We start from the raw sequence: 23,803 nt of genomic DNA on the forward strand, positions 1-23,803 counted from the left end.
AGGGTGAGATGACGCCATTACAACAACAAAGGCTACAGAGGCAGCATGGAGGATTTAAACTTCCGCACGAGAGTTCAGAGTTAACCAAACACCGTAACATTTCTTAACGTTACTTCTGACCAAATTAAACATTCATTTAGGCAGGTATGTGTGTTATGTTGTGGTACACTAAGAGCAAAGATAATGAGGAATGTCTTTGCAAGATTATTTTATCGTTTGTTTGCTTGTTTGATCTTATATTACGTGTCATGCATTATTTATACGTGAATATGTGTTGATGTACTTTTTAAATTAACAGTTTCTAATTATATATTCATGTTTTACATGTAGTTATTAATCCACAGATAGAATATTTTAGCTTGATATATGGAAAAATATTAAGAAACCACTCTCCCATATTGTGTTATATGAAATGGTATAAAATATGGCACAATTTCTGTTATTTTATGCAAACAAACAAAATATAAATGACAATATATCAATGTGTAAAAATTTTTTGAACCATACTAAACGTATGATATGATATTTGATATGATATTTGTCGATAGTGTCCAGCTTTTCTAGTTCAGGGTTACTGCAGGTTTCATCGAGTCAAATGTAAGACTTTTTAAGACCCTTTTAAGACTGATGAATGAAAACTTTTCTAATGGAACAAGAAAACTCTAGTTGTATACAGTTTTTTTAAACATATTTCTTTTTTATATGTAAAAAATGGCAAGTTTAACATTGTTAAAAGTATATTTATTCTGGAGACAAATACTTATTTGTTGGTTTTTGTTGCATATTGATTGAGTATAACTTCTATTCAACCTAATGTTTAACCTTAAGTTTCATGCCTATTTATAAATATTATATTACTCCCCCTTCTGTAAATAATTTGTGTATGAATGGAAGATAATGTAGAGATATAATGCTGTTATTATCATGAGGAATTGTGTAATTGTTTTTAGTTTTTTCCCCTTGATTTTATTAAGATGGATTGCAGGTGATTGGATGGATGTTGGCCAGATTGGGTAGCTTTACTTGGATCGAGGAAAATTAAGACCTGCTTAAAATGGTTTAAGACCTACAACACAAAATTTCAGTGAATTTAAGACTTTTTAAGGCCTAGAATTTAGTTTTTGAAATTTAAGATTTTTTAAGACCCCGCAGACACCCTGTAGTTATTGTGTTTGATTTACTATACACTACCTGACAAAAGTCTTGTTGGATATCCAAGTTTTAGGAACAACAAATAATATCTTGACTTCTAGTTGATCATTTGGTGTCAGAAGTGGCTTATATGAAAGGCAAAGGCCTCTAGATTACGCTTATTTTACCAAAATATGATCATGCCTTGATTTTTAATGATTTAATTAGGACAGTAAGGTCAGACTTTGCATATACAAAAGTCTTGTCACTTAACAGAAATAATGTACAGTATAGAATATAAAGTCATGCTGCAGTGGAAACAGAATTAATATTGTGTATGACTCCCATGAGCTTGGAGGACTGCATCCATACATCTCTGCAATGACTCAAATAACTTATTAATAAAGTCATCTGAAATGGCAAAGTAAGCGTTCCTGCAGGACTCCCGGAGTTCATCAAGATTCTTTGGATTCATTTTCAATGCCTCCTCCATCTTACCTCAGGCTGTTGATGTTGCCATTAGCTCTGCAGATCTCTTGCTTGCCCCCATACTGAATGTAACGCCAAACCATGATTTTTCCTTCACCAAACTTGACTGATTTCTATAAGAATCTTGGGTCCATGCGGGTTCCAATATTTTTTCTGCAATATTTATGATGATTGGGATGCAGTTCAACAGATGATTCATCGGAAAAATATACCTTCTGCCACTTTTACAAATGATCAACTAGAAGTTATTATTTGTTGCTCTTACACCTGGGATCGACCTCAAGACGTCTGTCAGTTAGTGTAATAAGTTAAATTGAAAAACTTAAACAGAAAATCTAGACGATAAACTAGCTTTCATATTTGAAATCAAAGTCTCACATACTGTAAATCAACTAACTGATCAGCATCAGACATGTTGACTTGAAAGTTGAAAGTCATCTTTTATTGCACAATAAAAGATCACATACCATGGTTTGAATTATATGATTGGTCCACATCGGTGTACAGGAGCCATTTCAAAGAAAACAAAACAAAAAAAAATCCCAAATGAGAAACAAATATATGAAAAACAGCCACAACTCTCAGCATTGCTGCCAAATTCATACCAAGAGTAAAAGTTCACTTTTTTGTCTTGTGTAATCGTCCCTATATAGTGCACTTCTTGCTTCAATGTAACTGTTACAGTACTTCCTCGTCACGAACACTGACCATTATTAGTTGTATCAAACTCATTCAACATTATTGAGCAACAGAACATCCAACACAGGCTCAACGGAGACTAAAGCACAGTTTTATGTGGTAACACAATGCTTGAACGCTTAGCATTGGAATCTGGATTTTATTCTATCCTGGAAACTGCTTTAGATGTCGAGTACGGGTCTCATTAGCATGCAAACACTGACAGTGGCAAAGCAAAATCCAGTCTCCTACTATGTGCATATTTGCAGACATTGGAAATATTGAACAGAGTATGACCAAAAAAAATGACACTGGCATATGATACCACAAAAAAAAAAGTTTTCCCATTGGAAATGCACTATGAGAATCTACTACAATGATCTCCCTTTGATTAAATTCATGATGAATGGAGGTAGGGGCCTATGAGAGAGAATCCAGAAGCAATTTTTATACACACGGATACAGTCAACATTACCGTTTTCAGAACAGTTCAGCTTTTATGGAAAGTGGATCAATGTAGACATCCCGTACAGGAATACATCCAAAAAACCTAGAGACGACAAGTTTATGTACATGTTGCAATACACAGAGACGACGTTTAGACAGTAAAACACAATAAATACCAGGGTAAAAATGGAAATCAATCAGATTTTTACCAAACAGCTGAAGAGAAGGAGAAAAAAAAATGGAGTGTTGTAATGACAGAACTGAATATATGTTCGTGGATCTCCAAATACTGCACCAGGGAGATTTGATCTTTTCCAAAAGCATTTTTCAGATTGAATTAAGCAGGAGTGTTTGTGAGTTTCCAACAACGTTGTTGCATTTTCAAACTGTACATTTCCAACAAACATTACATTTAAAAAAAACAAACAAACCAATACACTTACAACCAGCAATCCAGCATTCTCAGTCTAACAGCCTGAACTCTCCGGCTGTATATATACTAGCTGTGCTTGAAGTTGAAGTGTTGAAGGCCTTTAATAGAGATACAACTATTATAATAATAAAAAAATAGCTTAATGTAATCATCCAGAGGTCTAAGTACAGTCTGTGGGTTTTGTTTACCAGAAGTTACTCAATAAAAATGAGAAGTAAGTTTTTAGATGAACAATGAGACATTTTGCTAGTCAAATAACAGACGTTGTGCTTTAAAATACTGTTTTGAATGAGTTAACAGAGGGAATAAAACAGAATTTTTATTTAAAGAGAACTTCAAGGAGGCCAGTATTAATACAACTAAAGCATTTGAAATTGTAAGACTGAGAATGCTTCCCAAAACGCAGACACTGTACACAAGTACTTTGAGATATATATATATATATATATATATATATAGATATATATAGATATATATATATATATATATATATATATATATATATATATATATATATATATATATATATATATATATATTGTCCAACATAAAGATGTAACAAACACCCATATATAAAACGCTAAATAAGGCATTGCAAAGTGAACTCAATAAAATAAATGTTAGAGAAAGGGGAATTAGGTATTTGGTGAATTTGGCAAATAAAAGCAAAATAAAAGCAAAATAAATTACATCATGGTGTCACAAATAGCGTGACAAGGCAACAACAGCATGTTTTTTTTTAAAGGTGACCATGATTTTTTTCGTTTGTTTTGTTTAGATGAGAAATATACAGTACAGGTTTACATAGGTCAAAATGTACAGGAAGTGACATGTGCGAGTGTGCGCATGCGTCCACACGAACACACATAAACAAGACAGAACACAATTACAAGTAAACATTCACCAAAAAAAGACTGTGCAAAAATCGTTTTCACATCTGAAAACTGAAAGTAAGATGAGAAGGTGGAAAATGAACACTCCCACAAAAGGGAGACCCTGTTAAAATTGGGGGAGAAATACACAAGTTAAATTATCTCTTAGTTATCAACTAGTGTACAGTATTTCAAACAAATGAAACACTTAGTGCTGATTCTTTTTACATTTTCCCCCCAATATGTGACATACTGGCAAGGAAAAAAATAATGTGTGCTTGTAAACAAAAGTAACAGCAATATACAGCTAGATAGATTTACATGTTTGCAAAAATCTCGGTAGGATTTACTCAACAGTATTTTCGAATGCATGAGAGAAAACAACTGATGTCTTCCTGTCAACCTACAGGGCTTTAGAGAATGCAGACAACTGGGGATTTGAAGAGATTGACAATAGATGTCATATAAAATCAAACTTCCTGGCATCAAGTCACCCTCATGTTTATCCAAACCCAAAGGATTTCTTTTTCCTCATTGGAGCAAAAAAGACAACATTTTGAAGATTTACGCTGCTCATGGACATAAAAGAAAATAGCAGAAGAGTTATCAAGGACTTTAACACTTAAAGTAGCCCAAATAGATTAGGTTGTAAATATGAAAGTCTATTCTGGTCATCAAACGTGAAGAAACCCCATGATACTGCTTAATGGGATGCCAAGGACACTGCGGAGATTGGGTGAGCTAACCAGATCCATACTGCCAATGAGCCAGCTTTTTCTAAAGTCACAATATAGCTTTGCATGATGAAAAGTGGTCATATGGAGAAGCCGCGTGGTCATTTTTAAAGCGTGAAAATCAGTTTTTACTTTAAACTTTTATCAAAAGTGCCTTATTAGCATTCTGCTTTAATGTTTCACTTGATTTAGTCAGTCATTCAGGTTTGAAAGACGTGAGGCTGATTGAGGATATATTTCATATAAAATCAAACTTTCTGGCATCAAGTCACCCTCATGTTTATCCAAACCCAAATGATTATCTTTTCTTCATTGAAGAAAAAAAGACATTTGGGAAAAAAATAAGATTCATCCTGCTCTTAGACATAATTGAAAACAGCAGAAGAGTTATCAAGCACTTGAACACTTCAAACGTAGCCCAAATAAATTAGGTTGTAAATATGGAAGTCCATTCTTGGCATCAAACGTGAAGAAACCCAATGATACTGCTTAATGGGATGCCAGGGACACTGCGGAGATTGGGTGAGCAAACCAGATCCATATTGCCAATGAGCCAACTTTTTCTAAAGTCACAATATAGCTTTGCATGATGAAAAGTGGTCATATGGAGTAGTTGCATGGTCATTTTTTGAAGATTGAAAACCGTTTTTACTTTTATATTTAAAAAAAAAGGTGCAAAATTAGCATTCTGCTTTAATGTTTCACTTGATTTAGTCAGTCATTCAGGTTTGAAAGACATGAGGATGGCTAAATAATGACAGAACTTTTTTTTTTTTGGTGAACTTGTTCCTTTAAAGTCACAAAATTTCAGTTATTTTGCTACTTTTGCAAACCGAGTAACCAAGTCTTATCTATGGCACGAACTCTCTGCACTTGCAGCAAAGTTTAAGTTTATAAAGTCATCTTTAAAACTGCTTACTTACTAGTATCCCAACAAGGGCATCTTGCCGAAGTGACAATGTGGAAATACAATACCAAAAACAACAGGACAAAACAAAAATAAATCAATCTCAGGATTGTTCTTTGCCAACAACTTCAAGCCTTGCTCGTTTCGAGTTTCCATTGCACTCACCAGGTTGCACATCTATAGCTTTCGGTTAAATCTCCACTAAAATGAATACATAGCAGCAAGCAACTAAGAACAAAAATACTGTGGTCCGTCGAGAACATATTAGATACAGCTCTACCAATGGGATGAGTGCTTTCCTTACATTATTCTGAGAAATGTTTTTAAAACACCAATCTAGGTCTTACGCGACTATAAGAGCGTGATCCAAACACCATTATGAAGTGAAACTGTCATCATTTTTTTTCTGTTTGTTTCCACAATACCAACATCCTACCACTTTCTGAGATTCGGTGAAAGATGCTAGTGAATAACACCTAATCAAGGGCGTGGGGGTGGGTGGGGGGTCACTAAGAGTGTTCTCCGTTAACAGACAGAAGCATCTGAGTATCCATTCCCATGATGCAAAAGGAACACCAATGATGATGTTGTCCCTTTGTAGGATTCGAGATCTCTCTGAGTGTTTGCATGCTTTGCAAGTGTCTACTTCGTTAGCACACACCCAGAAGGTAGCGAGTAGATGTCAGTGAAATTACAAGGGCAGATCTATAAACAATACGTTGATATTCAAAGTCCTATACACAAACGTTTACCGACACGACACACACACACACACACACAAAAAGTACTGCGGCATTCTAGTCTCCTTGAGCATCTTGCTCGTTTTTGTCATTTTCCTCAGTCCTTTTATCCTCAGACGGAGCCTTTATAAGGTTAGTAGGAGCCAAATCTACATCAGGTCCACTTTCTTCCACTCTGGCCTCTTGGCTTTTCTGTTCTGGCGTCTGTTCATCTTTAACCCCCTTCAATTCCTCTCCGTCAATCTGTGCGCCAAGATTCCCGCTTCCTTCGATCAGTCCTTCCTCTCTAACCTTCTTTCTCTTCCTCTTAGGGCTGCCTGTGCTGTCTGCTGCGGGCATGGCGGGTAGTGCCATTATACTGCCCGGTGGCAAGAACATATGCGGATACAACAAACTATGTGACATTCCTGGGATTAGAAAGGGGTTGAAGGTCAAATGGCTGCCGGTGCTTGTGATGCTACTACTATTACTGCTGCTTGTGGCGGCAGCCGTTGACACTGAGGCTGATGTTTTATTCTCTTCCCCTCCTTGCTTTGCGTCCTCCTTATTCCCTTTCTCTGAGCTCACTGGAGAGCTTGCGTTATCCTGTGGAGGCGCAGTATCTGAACTATCCACAGAGGTTGAGGTTACGGTTGCGGAGTTCGTCGAAGTCACAATCGCTGTAGTGGAGGATGCGGTTACGGTGGACGTCGTGGATGTTGCTGTTGACAGCGGTTGACTGATCATCCCGCTCATGTGCGCGCTGTACATGGGTGGCTGCACGGTCGCCATGCCGTGGAGCATCATGGGCAGCATGCTGAGTCCATTCTTGGCATCATCTGATGATACGGCTGTGGCGAAACCGTGAGGAAAGCCCATGATGCCGGTTAACGGGATGCCAGGGACATTGCGGAGATTGGGTAGGCTAACCAGATCCATGCTGCCAATGAGACCTCCATTCATGAAGAGCGATCCCATGCCCGCAGGGAGCTCAGGGGCTTTGGGCATCTCAGTTCGGGGGCGGCGGCCTCTTCTTCTTGGACCAGGATCCCGACTCACAGGTCCAGAGAGGATGCGCGTGAATTTGCCCTCCGGTAGAAAACCCTGGGATTGAAGGATACGTAAATATTGTGATTGGTTTACAATGAACAAAATCATTCATTAACGAACATATAAGATTATTACATACAAAATTCTTTCATTAAAATTAAAAAAAAAATAAAATTATAATTATTATTTCTGGGTTTTTACCTTTAATGTATATGACAGTAGAGATTATTGACAAGAAAGCATGGGGAGAAGAGAGAGGGGAAGAATCGGCATAGGAACGCGAGGTGGGAATCGAACTCAGGTCACCGTGAGCACCGGAGTGCATGTGTCGACGCACTAACCACTACACTACTGGCACGGACTAGATATCATATTTTAAACTTTAGTTGATGTGTAATGTAGCTGTGTGAACATAAACAACATCTCTGAATGTAATACGCTCAAAGTTCAATGCAAAGAGAGGCATTGGCTTTTACAGAGTTAGCTTAGCAAAGCTAACAAAGTTTGGAGACTACAAAAAAATAGATCCAGGATAGTGCGACCACAAACGCTTTAGGTTATGTGCATTCATCACATGCATATACCCCGCGCAGCGAAGGGGCGTAGCCAGAGGCGCTGTAATGTTATAGCAGAGAAAGCTAAAATGCCGTCCAAACGCTGTTATTTCCACAGAGCTTCTTCTGTTTCTGTATTTGGTCTTCCAAAGGACACGACACAAAGAGAGAAGTGCTTACAGTTTAATTTAATTGTTCCATAGAATTATTAAAAATATATAGCTCTAGCATTTGACAAAGGAGAGCTTCCAGCATCTCTCCCAGTTCAGTGCTGGATTTGGCTCCTAAAAACTCCTCAAAGCTGCAGCTCCAACAATAGAAGACGAAGCTGTGAATTGTGAGCCACAACCATTAAGTATGTTTATTTGTTAAAATTGTTCTATTAAATGCTTAGTTTCTAGCATTAACGGTATCTTAGCACCGTTAACAATTTAGCTACAAATTCATATTTATCAGTCAAACCCCTGTGAGCAGCCACAATCTTCATCAGTGCTGCAGTGTCTCTCTATGCGGCCGCTTTCCATGCGCTCTACTTCTCATATAACAAACTCGCAAAAGCTATATGAACGTTTCATATTACTTACACATGCTTATTCCGAATATATATACGCAAGACAGTTGTGAGGTTTAATTTTAGAGAGCAGGCGTGAGGCGTTTAATTTTCTGTCTGATTCAGGCTCAAACTGATACTGCTACTGCTAACAGCTACTCTCACTGACAGTATTTACACAGCGCAAAAGCTAATGCCTTTTAGGCGCGTGACGTTTTTCCTGGTGATGTGGAGCCAATTCACGAATCACAGCACATTATGTTAGCTGACCAATCAGAGCCTCTTTAGGGTGGACCTTTTCAGAGGAACTATTAAATATGTCGTTTTCATGCAGTGTTGACATTTTTCAAACCCCTTAGTGACAAATTTTCAAAAAAGCGACTAGTGACAAATCTAGCGACTTTTATGTGCGTTACTGAATATTTTGTATAGACTCTCATGTGCCCATACTGTACCGTCCCTACTCTTCTAAACGAGCTGCTGGTGATGTCGTCGGCCCCTCCCCCACCTCAGAGCACTGACAGGCAGCCCAGTCCTCGTACAACAGTCTTCCACCTGCAGCCTGAGATCAGATCACTCCTCTGCGTACCGACGGCAATTGATTTAGCACCGGGAGTGTGAGGTATTTCCAATGTACAGTCAAATCGATCTGCTTCTCCCTTATTTTAACAATTTAATTTGACCATTTATTGTTTTCTTGTTCATAATCACAGACATTTTAGTGACGGTTTCGGAACTTGTCTGAGTTTATTACGTCTGAGAGATTACTGCAAATTCACTACACATTTATATTGATATACTGTATTCAAACAGCAATGAATTTAGTTGCATGCATATATAAAGCGTAGTGCAAATATAAATAGCCCTTTATTAACTATAGGCTATTAAACAAACAGAAATGGTAGAACGTAATGATGTCAGTAATATGCAAATGAAGTATGACGTAATTTAGCAGCTTTTCGGGCAAAGCTTAGCACCTTTTCATTGAAAATAGTTGGCAACGCTGTTTTCATGTTAGCTGAGTAGCTGTATATAATCAACGTAAGGGAGATGAAAAAATATTGCATCTTATAAACACAACCAAGCCTTAAATACACTCTGGACCACCCCTTTAAAACCACATTTAATTGCTGACAATTGATGATTTGGATATGTTCAATTATACTGTTGTTGTATTTAAGGTTTTGGAAATATAAGTTTCACTGGCAGGTACAAATAAAAAATTTAAGAGAATAATATCATAAATGTAATTTACTAAAAACAAACATTTTATTTATTTATTACATTTTATATGCCAATGAGTAAGTCTAATACAACCTACCATTCAGTACTTTATTTTTTACACTGTGTATTTACAAGTACTGTATGTTCAGTGCATCAGTCTTTGCTCTACTAAATGCAGTTTCCAGTCTCTTTATAAACTATATATATATATATCTATATATCTATATATATATATATATATATATATATATATATATATATATAAATAAAACTCACCGAATGCTTTACCACATCTGCCCAATCAGGAGCCACAGAGTATTCGGAGTTTGCATCCAGCCATCGGGAGAGCTCTTTAATGGCTGGAGCCATAGCACCTCCAAGCTGCAAGCAGTGGAATAGTGGCATTACAATGAAATAAAATCAAACCGTGGAAGCAAACATAAGACATGAAAATGAACGCAAGTATATAAATGCATGTTTTGGTTACCCTGCGGCCTGTGTTTCTGTGCACTACTGGCACTCTCTCCTCCCCAGTTAAAGAGTTCACATCCAGCTTACTAGGGTCTTTGCAGCGATGCCTTCTCTGCTTCGGACGATCCAAAAAACTGTGCAACATGCCTGCATTCTGAGACTAGGACAGACAAACAATATATATCAGATATTAAAAGTTAATTACAATATACAGCTGAAGTCAGAATTATTAGCCCTCCTGTATTATTAGCCCCCCGGTATATTTATTTTCAAGATTTTATACACATTTCTTCATTTCTAATGACTGATTTCTTTTATCATTGTCATTATTACAGTACATAATATTTTACTAGATATTTATCAAGATACTAGTATTCACCTTTAAGTGACATTTAAAGGATTAACTAGATTAAGGCAAGTTAGGGTAATAAGGCAAGTCATTGTATAACAGTGGTTTGTTCTGTAAATTTAGTTAAATTTAAGACTTTTTAAGACCATTATGAATTAAATTTTTACAGGTCTAAATGCAAAGGATACTTTGAGTATCCCAGTTAGAAAAGATTTTCACTTTCCTTATCAAAACAATTATACAAAATTAATACATTTATTAATACAATAATAATAATTTTAGTTTTTTCAATACAAAGTTTTGAATATTTCTTTATTAATTTTTAAATATATCTATTCACAACCCCTATAACCCTTACCGAGAACAGAACAGAACAAAACAGCTGTCAATTACTTCGGTCTACAATAATAATAAAATTAGTAAAATAAAATGAACAGGAAAATTAAGACCTGTTAAAAAGATTTAGGACCTACAACACAACAATTTCAGTAGATTTAACAGTTTTTAAAGCCTAAAATTTAGCTTTAGGGATTTAAGACATTTAAAGTCTTTTTAAGACCCCGCGGAAACCCTGTGTAGACAATCAGAAAAAATATAGCTTAAAGAGGCTAACAATACTGACCTTAAATTGTTTTTTTTTTAAATGTAAAACTGCTTTTATTCTAGCCGAAATAAAACAAATAAGACTTTCTCCAGAAGAAAAAATATTATAGGAAGTACTATGAAAAATTTGTTGCTCTGTTAAACATTATTTAGGAAAAATTTGAAAAAGACAAAAAAAATTCACAGAAGGGCGAATAATTTTGACTTTAACTGTACATGCATTTATGTTACGCCAAAAATACATTTCAAATATCTTCCAGAACAAAAACAAAATGTAGTCAACCTTGCTACTTTTTTAATGCAGAAAAAACGTCACTATCATTAAAGCCCATGTAAAACAACATTTCATGTGCATCAACTAATAGTAAACGTCAAGTACCAGCACATGAAAAACATGATATTAAAATATAGATTGAGTAAAATAGGTAACAATGTGCATGAATGTTATGAGTTTTATATATACAGTTGAAGTCAGAATTATTAGCCCCCCTTTCAATTTTTTTCTTTTTTAAATATTTTCCAAATGATGTTTAACAGAGCAAGGAAATTTTCACAGTATGTCTGATAATATTTTTTCTTCTGGAGAAAGTCTGATTTGTTTTATTTTGGCTGGAATAAAAGCAGTTTTTTATTTTTTATGAACCATTTTAAGGTCAAAATTATTAGCCCCTTTGAGCTTTATATTTTTTCAGTAGTTTACAGAACAAACCATTGTTATACAATAACTTGCCTAATTTCCCTAACCTGCCTAGTTAACCTAATTAACCTAGTTAAACCTTTAAATGTCACTTTAAGCTGTATAGAAGTGTCTTGAAAAATATCATGTTAAATATTATTTACTGTCATCATGGCAAAGATAAAATAAATCAGTTATTAGAAATGAGTTATTAAAAATATTTTTAAAATCTTCTCTCTTTTAAACAGAAATAAGGGAAAAAAATAAACAGGGAGGCTAATAATTCTGACTTCAACTGTATGTAAAAAAATCTATGAGATAAACTTTGCTCATCAACAAATACATAAAACACATATACCTATCATATTGGTATAATATAATATACATTCATTCATTCATTTTCTTTTCAGCTTCCTTTATTAATCAAGAGTCGCCACAACGGAATGAACCAGCGAATGTTTTACGCAGCGGATGCCCTTCCAGCTGCAACCCAACACTAAGAAACACCCATACACTCTTACATTCACACTAATACACTACGGCCAATTTAGCTTATTCAATTCACCTATACCACATGTCTTTAGACTAGTTGGGGAAAACAGCACACGGCGGAAACCCACGCCAACACGGGGGAACATGCAAACTCCACACAGAAATTCCAACTGACCCAGCTGAGGCTTGATCCAGTGATCTTCTTGCTATGAGGCGATCGTGCTACCCACTGCGCCACCGTGACGCCCCCCTTAATACACATATAAACTTCAATACCTCTATTAATTGCATTCTTTCTATTTCATTATGTCATAAGCTTTGCAATAACTTGATTCATGAAAAATTGTATATATACATTTGCGAATTTTGTTTTGTATCTTTGTGCGAGTGTTATTTGAGTGTTTATAGTTTATATTACACAATTTATATTGATGTGCGAGAGTTTATAGGCACATATGCAGAGAAAAGATTATATGTATAGGCAAGTATAGGTGTGTTTGTACATAGCAAGTTTATATTTATGTTAATGTGGGTGTTTATACAGTGTATGTGGGTGTATGCGTGCGTTAAGTTTATATGTATATAGGCAAGTTTGATACATATTGTTTTGAACACCTAATAGTATGGGTCAGTGTTTCTCAACCACGTTCCTGGAGGATAACCAGCCCTGCACATTTCCATGTCTCTTTACCCAAACACACCTGATTCATATCATCAGCTCATTAGTAGAGATCGAAAGACCCAAGTAGGTATCAATGCAGCCCGGAGACCTATAATGGTTGTGACAAACAAAAGAGACATCCAAAACATGCAGTGTCGGTGGTCCTCCAGGAACGTGGTTAAGAAACGCTGGTATAGGTGAATATGCAAGCAATTTATAGGTGTATATGCATGTGTTTTATGTGTGTTAATAAGCAAAGTTTGATTGAAATCCTTTACAGGGCATAATAAAAATCACTTCCAGTTCTAACCAAAAAAACATTCTGTTTTAGACTAACCGCTGGAAAAGCAGAAAGCTCCATGTTATAGTTGGGGTTTTGTCGGAGCCATTCCATCAGGCCTTTGTTGGCTGTTTCCCTGTCCACGCTCACACTGAGGGTCTCTGTGGCCGCTGCAGCAGCTGGAGAAGGTGTTGTCGAGTGACTGGAAAGTGTAGTCGGGGTGGCTGTAGGACATTCAGACTGGGAGGATGTGGAGGACACAACCGGGTGGCTGATACTCTCTGACCCGCTCTGTTGATGCACAAACAAACACAACAGCAGCCAGCAGCGATATAAATAATTATTATAAAAGCATTGCACATTACACTATAAAAAATGTAATGACAAAAAGTCAAGACAACAAGTATTTTTAAGTATATTTTAATAAATTAATCAGGTTTCAACTACATTATTTAAGTTATACAAAGTTTAACTTAATATTTTTGTTTGATTGATGCAAGTTAAGATGACTAAAAAAGTTAATTTGATTCAACAAAAAAAAAGGCAGCAAGATTATTGTTTACAGTGTAAGCCTAATAATAATAATAATAATAATAATGATGATAATAATATTTTATATTGTCAATAACTCATTTAGTAGTATTTAATAGTACTTTATTTTATTTAGTGTCAAATTAGAATCAAAGCTTATATGCATATTAGCAAGACTAGAGTTTAAACTGAAAGCTTTATTTACTTTTACTTGTTGCAAACCATGTTTGAGTTCTTTCTTTTGTTGAACACGAAAGAAGATTTGAAGCTGGAAACCTGTAACTATCGACTTCCTTGTATTTGTTTGACCTACTATGGAAGTCAAGGGTTAAAGTTTTTCTTCATAATATCTTCTTTTGTGAAAACTCAAACAGGTTTGTAACCACTTGAATGTGAGTAAATAGTGAGTAAATTAAGTATAACAGTAAAAATACGTAAATAAATGAATAAAATATGCAAAAATGAGTAGAATCTTTTAAAAAATTTAAAGTATCCCCAAAGGCTCACTTTGAGATTTGCCTATTTATGAGGTGTATGTGTATTTTTAACCGGTTTTATATTTACAATGCCAATTGTTTTATTCTTATATATATTAAAATAAAAATTATTTAATCCATATAATTTTTATATACAGAATTTCAAAGCGCAGCCTTGGGCTGGAGGGGGTCCGGTTCGGGGACCACAGGATCTCATCTGTTATTCGCAAACAATGTTGTTCTGTTGGCTTCATTGAACATGGACCTTCAGCATGCACTGGGGTGGTTTGCTTCTGAGTGTGATGCAGCTGGGCTGAGAATCAGCACCTCCAATTCCGAGCCCATGGTGCTTCACCAGAAAAAGGTGGTTTGCCATCTCCAGGTTGGAGGAAAGTCCTTACCCCAGGTGGAGGAGTTCAAGTATCATGGGCTTTTGTTCACGAGTGAGGGAAGGATGGAACGTGAGATTGACAGGCGGATTGCTGCAGCGGCAGCAACAATGTGGTTGATGTGGTAAAGAAGGAGGTCAATCTATGTTCCTACTCTCACCTATGGTTATGAGCTTCAAGATCTCGGATACAAGTGGCCAAAATGAGTTTCCTTCACAGGGTGGCAGGGTGCACTCTTATAGATAGGGTGAGGAGCTCTGTCACTCGGGAGGAGCTCAGAGTAGAGCCGATGCTCCTCCACACCGAGAGAAGTCAGCTGAGGTGGCTCGGGCATTTGTTTCGGATGCCTCCTGGATGCCTACCCAGGACACTCTGGAGGGACCATGTCTTTCGGCTGGCCTGGGAACGCCTCGTGATCCCTACGGAGGAGCGGGAGGAAGTGTCTGGGGAGAGGGAAGTCTGGGGTTCACTCCTGAGACTGATGCCCCCGTGACCCGGCCCATAAAAAGCGATTGAAAATGACTAAATGAATAAGTTTTATTTTCTGCACGACTGTTTTTTCTGCTATCCTTGCATTTTTAAGTGTAAAGCACTCTGGGAATTAAGTTTTAAAGGTGCTATACAAAAATAAAATATTATTATAAAACTTTCTTTTTTGGGGCGAACTATCACTTTAACATCACAAAAAGACATTTTTCATGCACATTTATATTTTATGAAATGATCTTAATCATGATTTATTTTGGTTACTTATGTATCCAATAAAAAGCTATAAAAAACAAAAGTTTGATAGTGACATATTGTCAAGCTCAAAAAAAGAGCTCTATCAACATTACTTGCATAAAAGAGAGCAGCAGGTGCAATGCAACGACTGCATTTCATTGCATTGTACTTGTACATGTTTAATGACAATAAAGTTGAATCTAATCTAATCTTATGTTTATACAAAGCTAAAATCGCAGACACATTTTCATTTTTTTGTGTGTTCTGCTGTTTCAGTGATATGCAGCTCCACAAACCTGTTGTTCAGGCAAGTTGATGCTTCGTCCCTTTATAAAGCTGAGATCAGCAGTCTCCACATTTCTTCTTCGTCCTCTCCTCCGCCTCAACATCGAATCATCACGACGAAGACTGCCATTGACAATCTGCCCAGTGACCGGGTGAATCAGGCCAGCTTGCAAAATGCCAGCCATATCCAATCCCAGTGAGCCCTGTATGGAGCCTATCCCGGTTATCTTGTGGGCCGCTGACTGGACTGTGTGGCTCATGTGACCAATTGGCCCACTGTCTCCACCAACTGTTAGCTCTGCTGGTTTCGAGAGGTCAATAGCAGCGTCCTGCCAGCCATTAATGAGGAGAGCGCTGGCACGATGAGGGACGCCAACCTGGATCTTATCTCCAAGATGGCTTGGTTTGGCAAGGACCTCTGCTTCAAATTCAAACCCACGTCTGGGACGCTTGAGCTCAGGGATAAAAGTTGGGGTCACTAACCGCTCCTGCTGAGACAAGAGATGTAAATCATACAAGTAAAACTAAGAAATAAGAAATAATAAACATATATATTTTAAGAGCAGTTTTACAATGAAACAAAGATAGAAAATCCATAGCAAGTTGGTAAACAGTATAATACTTGAAACTTAATTGTATGGATAAATGGGCTACTAATAAAAAAAACTAAATAAAACTTTTATAGGTGAAATTATTAGACGAGCAAATTTTATTTTGAGCATTTTTTTAAGGGAACCACAATATAGACACAAGCCAAATTATATTTCCAATAATATTTTCCATGTATACACTCACTGGCCACTTTATTAGGTACACCTGTCCAACTGCTCGTTAACGTAAATTTCTAATCAGCTAATCACATGGCAGCAACTCAATGCATTTAGGCATGTATACATAGTCAAGACGATCTGCTGGAGTTCAAACAGAGCATCAGAATGGGGAAGAAAGGCGATTTATGTGACTTTGAACGTGGCATAGTTGTTGGTGCCAGACGGGCTGGTCTGAGTATTTCAGAAACTGCTGATCTACTGGGATTTTTACGCACAACCATCTCTAGGGTTTACAGAGAATGGTTCAAAAAAAGAGAAAATATCCAGTGAGTGGCAGTTCTGTGAACGCAAATGCCTTGTTGATGCCAGAGGTCAGAGGAGAATGGCCAGACTGGTTTGAGCGGATAGAAAGGCAACAGTAACTCAAATAACCACTCGTTACAATCGAGGTATGCAGAAGAGCATCTCTGAATGCACAACATGTTTAACCTTGAGGTGGATGGGCTACAGCAGCAGAAGACCACACCTGGTGCCGCTCCTGTCAGCCAAGAACAGGAAACTGAGGCTACAATTCACAGAGGCTCACCAACATTGGACAATAGAAGATTGGAAAAACGTTGCCTGGTCTGATGAATCTCGATTTCTGCTGCGACATTCAGATGATAGGGTCAGAATTTGGTGTCAACAACATGAAAGCATGAATTCATCCTGCCTTGTATCAGTGGTTCAGGCTGTTGGTGGTGGTGTAATGGTGTGGGGGACATTTTCTTGGCACACTTTGGGCCCATTAGTACCAACTGAGCATCGTGTCAACGCCACAGCCTACCTGAGTATTGTTGCTGATCATGTCCATCCCTTTATGACCACAGTGTACCCATCTTCTAATGACTACTTCCAGCAGGATAATGCGCCATGTCATAAAGTGTGAATCATCTCAGACTGGTGTCTTGAATATAACAATGAGTTCACTGTACTCAAATGGCCTCCCATTCACAAGATCCCAATCCAATAGAGCACCTTTGGGATGTGGTGGAACAGGAGATTCGCATGATGGATGTGCAGCCGACAAATCTGCAGCAACTGCGTGATGCTATCATGTCAATATATACCAAAATCTCTGAGGAATATTTCCAGTACCTTGTGGAATCTATGCCACAAAGGATTAAGGCAGTTCTAAAGGCAAAGGGAGTCCAGCCCAGTACTAGTAAGGTGTACCTAATAAAGTGACCGGTAAGTGTGATTTTTATCCAGTTTTTTTTTTTTGTAAAGATATGTATAGTCCTCATAGAAGAAATTTCTGTAGTTGAAAAACTTGCAAAAGACAGGTTCATAATTCATCTTTAATATAGAATAAATATAAATCTAAATGAAGTATGAAGAATGTTAACTGTGGTTGAGGCACTTAACATGATGACAGAAGGCATGTAACTGAACAGCAGAATGATTACACCCTCAAATGCATGTAATTAATAAAAAAGGACATTATCTTTCTAGTATCCTACACCTACCTTTTGTATGTGGGGAACTGCGTGTGAGAGGTTGAAGTTAAGGCTCTGAGATATAGGCATTCTGGTAGGCAGAAATCCTGCCCTCTGGTGGGCACTGCTGGGCACGCATGTGTTAGCCAATGAAGTGGGAGACTCGAATTGTTGACTAGAGGAAGGCCACTTCCCCTTTAAGATAGTGTGGCAGATACTGTCAATACGGTTGATGATCACTCTGTCCTGTAAAAAGCAAAAAGACAAATCACAGTGTATAAAATAGTTCGTAATGCAGAAAGAGTGGATGTCTAGAAGTAGTAGTCACCAACTACACAAGCTTTTCACATTTACTACAGAATATTTATTAATCATTTACTCACTTATTAATGAAGCAAGGAAAAAGGCAATTAAACAGGCATAAAACATTCACTCATTTAATAATACCTTAGGCCACTCTGAGAAGGAGAAGAGTGCTTTCTCCTGTAAAAGCTGAGCAATGGTGGGTTCCCTTATTTCATGGACACTGTCTGCCATCTCACACATGGGCAGCGCAAAGCGTGGTGAATCAACATCTCCCAATAACACTAAAAACAAATAAGAATCACTAATCAAAATAGGTCAAAAACACTAAATATGGCTACCTTATAAATGATTTATTCCTTGGATTTTCAGCTTTTGTTTCGCTATATAAAAATACAGTGAGAAACAATCATTGTTTACAATGTTATTTGACTAAAGCGGTTACTCAATTTAAAATACACAACATAATAAATCATTCCAGTACCCCGAAAGACCTGATGGCAAACTGTTGAATTATTAGTTGGTAGTGAGGCCACAACATCAATAGTTTTCAATAATTCAACAGTCAGGAGTCAATTATTCCACTTGCATCATTGACTTTTTTGTCTTTAGACAGTTTCCTCCTTAGAACTGCTATATCTCTTTATGGTAGTAATCAAGTTTGGTTAAACAGCTAATATTTCTGGTTACCTAACATGTGCAAGCTCATCTGGTTAGTTGTATTGGACACTTTTGGTCATACTTTTACAGAAGCTGTCCAATAAGATAAACACCATCTTGGCCATGAGACACTCTAGATTACCCTACTAAGACCAGCAAACCAGTTTAGTTTGTATATATTATTCTCCAGTATGGTAAACCATCCAAGACGCCAAGTAAAACTGCACCAAGGTCAAACAGATATGAATCGACTATATATATGACTAACAGAATCAAGAAACAAACATAAAAGTGACAGAAAGGTAGAAGGTCTGCAGTTAGAATACCTGGTGTCTTTGCACTTTCTTCTTTTATCTTGTCCTTTATTTCCAAAGCTTCGGTTTGCTCAAGGTGAGGGGTCTGGGTAGTGCTATCAGGCTCAGGCTTCATTTCTGACACAATTGGATCCAATAAGAACTCTTGTTTTGGGACTACGTTAAGACCAGGAGATACAGAGGTGTCAGGTAAGGTAGTTGGAGATGACGGGAGTGAGGGAGGTAAAGGGTAATCTGCTGAGAGAGTAGCGTTGGTTAGATTGCAGTCTTCAATTGGCTCTGATGGTTCTTTGCAAGTTTCTCCTGAAGATTCTTCCATCAGCTGCTGCTCCACTGCATCTTGCTGAAACCCGTCGCAAGGTTCCTGCAGAGTCTCATCACAAGTCAAATCATAAGACTCCTCTAAAGGCACTTTTTCCGGCTCTCTTAGAGGCTTTTCGTAAGGTTCTTCCAAGGCCATCTCACAAGGATCTTTCAATTCTCTTTCAATGGAATCATCAAATGGCACCCTGCAGTCTTCTTTCTGAGATTCCTCAAGACAGTTTTCACTTGGAGACTCTATTAAAGGCATATCATCTTGAGTGTCCTTTGTTTTCTGACTGTCTGGAGAAAGGTCATCTTTCTCAAAATTGAACCTCACACTTTCTGCTTCTTCTTCTGGACTAGGAACACAAGGTGTGATGTTGGAATCGCTAAGCTTGTCCTCTTGCTCCTCACTAAGAGGATCTGCCTGGTCAAGACTCACATCCGGGAGTCCGAGAGGTGGTGGTGGGACATATTCCGGAAGACTGGCTGATAGATCAGTTTGATCCACAGAGGTCTCTCCAACATTAAGGTCTTTGAACAACATGAAGCTCGGAGCCAGTGGCTCGACAGGGTTGCTCTGAGAGTCTGAACTGGGCATGCTCAAGCAGTCGGTTAGTGTTTCATCTCCCTCTTGTCCATCTTCTGGTTGAGGAGCATCCAGAAAGCTTGGTTCCAAAGCTTGTGCTCCCAAGATGGGATCAGCCTCATTGAACATATCAGAGGTTTCAGCATGATCTGAGCTCTCCCATGGAGTCTGAAGTTCATCTAGCTCCACCGAAGGAGCCATCAACCCAGTCTCCTCTGAGGATCCTTGTTCTCCCACCAAAACATCACTTCGAAGTTTCCCAGCAATGGAGTCTGCCATGTCTCCTTGAGACCCATTGAGCTCCCCTTGCACACCGTATGAATTTAGCATATTCTGCCCCCCAGTTGCCGAATTGAATGGGAATCCGTTGAAGGCCTCTTTACCAGATTTGCCATGCAGTGTATCTGTAGTCAAGCCTTCATGCTGTAAAGAGCCCAACTCTAGAGAGTCATCCAATGGAGGGCAGTCCAAAAATCCCTCCCTGTTTCCTGCACCTATCCCCAAGGAACTTCCAGACTCTGGTGCTTCATTGGACTGGTGATGCCCATGAGTATGGACAAGCTGTGTTGGCGTGTGGTGTGCAGGCGTGGGGTGATACTCCGGAGGTTGTGGGGACTGACAATGTCCAATGTTGGCATCATATAAGCAGCAATGATGGTGGGGCAATCCTGGGACTGGATATCTGTGGTTTTCTTTATGAACATAGTTCCGGTGGGCCTCCAGGAAAGATAATTGAGGGTCATTGAGAATGTAGAAGTCAGTTCGACTCAAGCCATGCTTGGCAACACCAATGAGAAGATCACGGTCATGTTTACCACACTCCCACCAGACAGGCAAGTACAGACTAGGGCGACAAAGCTGCAGTCGTGCTCCCAGGAGTGGGTGGCGCAATACTTGCTCACGGACCTTTCTCAAAAGCTCAATACGGTATAATGTTCGGGCAGCTCGCTCTTCTGTAATGGGGTCCACAAATAATGAAGGATCTACATTACCTATATGAGATAAGAAGTTGTGTATATGTTATGAGAGAATGAGATTCTATTAATTCTACTAACTAAGAAATAAGATCCATCTTACCTTCATCTTTTCTTGGTGGCAGTCTACATGCAGTGCGACACATTGAAACAAAGCTGTGGAAATATCTCTCCAAGCTTTCATCTGTTTTCCTCTCCAATCGAGCAAGAGCACGAAACTGGCTCCAGTCAAAGTTCTTCTTGTCTGGGTCATAAACTACTCCAAATGAGGACACTGTACGGTAGAAGTCAGCCTGCTCACGACGTGTCCATCTGTTTCAAAGAACATATGTGATCTCAGTAAAACAAACCTTAAATATGCCTTAAACACTAAATTAACAGATTTTTTGCACATACTATTAACCTCATACCTATAACCCCTAACAACCTATCAATCAGGATGTGAACTACAGGGGAGCTAGGAGGAGCTTGGTTCCCTTAAATAAGGCATGGGCTCCCCTGAAAACATGATTTGTTAAATTTTGGGGGGGGGTCTCAAAAAATACTGACAATGTGTTATTTTGATGTGCAGTTTCAGTACTGTGTAATCTGATCATGGACTATTATGTGTAAACGTGCAAATATATCATTAATTCATGCATAATGGCGATTTACACCTTCTTTAAAAAAAGATAACTACACATGCTATTCTTGTCATGAGCATCAAGGTGTGGGTGTCCAGTCATGTCAAAGACTGACAGCTAGATGCTTTCATATGGGCGTTGAGACACTGTTTATTTCTTTTCAGAAACAAATTGTGTGACGTTGTGTTTCATTTTATTTACTTCATAAAGTAGGCCAATACAGATGTTCTTTTTTTTTAAACACAGAGACATTGCTGTAAACATGTTGAACAATAAAGCTGAAAGCAGGTAAACTTGACAAAATGGAAGCCCTTTCTATGGTGTTTCTTTCATTTTCAAATTCATGATCATGTTTTACCGGAGTGAAAAGTGACATCCCATGACATTCTATAGGCCGATGTAAAATAAAAAAGCATATGCTGTCCTTAATGCCATAATCTTGAACTTATAGAGCGAATAGAAAAATGATTTCTGATTTATTTTGTTGCTGAGTGAAACATATTTGTGTTTGTTGATTTTATAAATGAATGTGTTCCTCTCACAGAAGCACTGCAGGTAAAACTAGACAACGATGTTCTGTTGCTTATGCTGCTGTTTTTAGTGCATGTAAAAATAAATCCTTCAAAAGATGGTTTCAAGGGTCAAAGAAAGTTATTGATGGGAAAACAAGGAAAAGTACACCGAAATTATTGTGGTGTTTTGCTCATTTAACCTACTTTGTAATATTAGTTACAATTATATAAATATTTGTTTTCCTTTGTGTTTCATAGCCTACATCATTGTGGCAAGACACTCTCAAGATCAAAGACCCCCCATCCCCCCTATTAAAAAAAAGTGGGCTCCTCCAAAGGCCACGGTATAGTTCGAACACTGCTACCGATACAACACCAAAATACTATTCTTCCATTCTTCATCATGTCCTTGCAACATTTTTTAATGTTCGAATTGTTTTCCATTTTTTGTATTCAAGCCTGTGATCCTCATTAAATTTAAGCCACTGCTTTTTATTGATAATATAAAGTTGATTTAATATTTACTGCTATTTAATAGGTGTGGTGTCAAAACTACACAGTTTTGAAATCAACTAATAAGTGTTATGAAAGCACTGTATAATGAATCTAGTTTCAGGTTCCTCTGACTTCAATTAGAAGCATTTATGCGGTGTTTACTAAAAACATGTAATGACATTTAAACAGCTAAACAGAGTAATAAAAATGTGGCATGTTTTCTAAAAACAACTCTGGCAGGATATTCAGAATGACATACTGTACTAATTCTGTTTTAAAGCTGATGCATTTAGCACAGACATGCAGGCAGAAAAAAAAAAGCATAGCAGACTTTAATTTTATCTTGAACCACCATTAAATTACGTACCTTCTCTGCCACTCCAAAAAGAGCGGATCCGGTTCAGTTGTGCAATGCCTGAATTCTCCAATTTGCCAGGCCACAGGTGCAATTCCCTCATGTAAGAGGAAATCATGGCGAAGCGGCTCACGGCGCGTGTAACGCTGATAGGCAGTAATGAGACGCCGTAGACGTGCTGTGAGAGCTGAGCCTGCCGGCCACTGTATCCGCCCCTGCTCCATCAACTCTGCAGTTAGGTCGCCGGCGAGAGATGCTACAAAGCAACCTTTAAAAGAAATGCTACTTTAGACTCAACCTAAAATTAAGCACCTCTTAAGGTGGTCACATTACCTCTTGACAAATTTATATAGACAGAAGACACTTGCATTTATCACTTCCATGACAAAGGTGAAGAACTTTTAATGCATAGACAGGATTGTATATGTATAGCATAAAAAGATTGATGGTGAAGAATCGGCAGCAGGGCTTGACATTAAGACCCGCCAACCCGGGTAGATTTCAGCTGTGGCTGGTTAGACAGACTCTCTCACTAGCCACTTTGGCCGGTTGAAAATAATTTTTAAATTGTAGTTTTCCTAAAAACAGGATTTGACAATAAGGATCCCCCAATAAGCGTGCAAATGTGATCTTAGAATCGAAAAGCAGCAGGACTGACAAAAATAATTGTGTTCACGTGAACAAAAGAAGGCAGATAAATACT

At 37.9% G+C, this 23,803-nt stretch overlaps 1 protein-coding gene across 4 annotated transcripts in view; it reads right to left on the minus strand.

Annotated features, from left to right (window-relative positions):
• Nucleotides 1–3,724: 3,724 nt before the first annotated feature.
• chd6 (chromodomain helicase DNA binding protein 6) overlaps nucleotides 3,725–23,803 on the minus strand; it is an 85,711-nt gene continuing 65,632 nt past the window's right edge. For 3 of the 4 annotated variants that reach the window (XM_056460530.1, XM_056460533.1, XM_056460532.1), the window contains exons 29-38: nucleotides 23,113–23,368; nucleotides 21,219–21,427; nucleotides 19,262–21,133; nucleotides 18,420–18,559; nucleotides 18,003–18,218; nucleotides 15,736–16,215; nucleotides 13,378–13,611; nucleotides 10,276–10,419; nucleotides 10,065–10,169; nucleotides 3,725–7,514 (exon numbers count right to left, since the gene is read on the minus strand). In XM_056460530.1, coding sequence (XP_056316505.1) covers nucleotides 6,489–7,514; nucleotides 10,065–10,169; nucleotides 10,276–10,419; nucleotides 13,378–13,611; nucleotides 15,736–16,215; nucleotides 18,003–18,218; nucleotides 18,420–18,559; nucleotides 19,262–21,133; nucleotides 21,219–21,427; nucleotides 23,113–23,368 — 4,682 coding nt within the window. In that variant the 3' untranslated portion in view covers nucleotides 3,725–6,488. The remainder of the gene's footprint in view (nucleotides 7,515–10,064; nucleotides 10,170–10,275; nucleotides 10,420–13,377; nucleotides 13,612–15,735; nucleotides 16,216–18,002; nucleotides 18,219–18,419; nucleotides 18,560–19,261; nucleotides 21,134–21,218; nucleotides 21,428–23,112; nucleotides 23,369–23,803) is intronic. The other variant, XM_056460531.1, reaches the window with a different exon arrangement.

This window comes from Danio aesculapii, chromosome 6 (genome assembly GCF_903798145.1).
Source record: "Danio aesculapii chromosome 6, fDanAes4.1, whole genome shotgun sequence".
Classification (NCBI taxonomy): domain Eukaryota; kingdom Metazoa; phylum Chordata; class Actinopteri; order Cypriniformes; family Danionidae; genus Danio; species Danio aesculapii.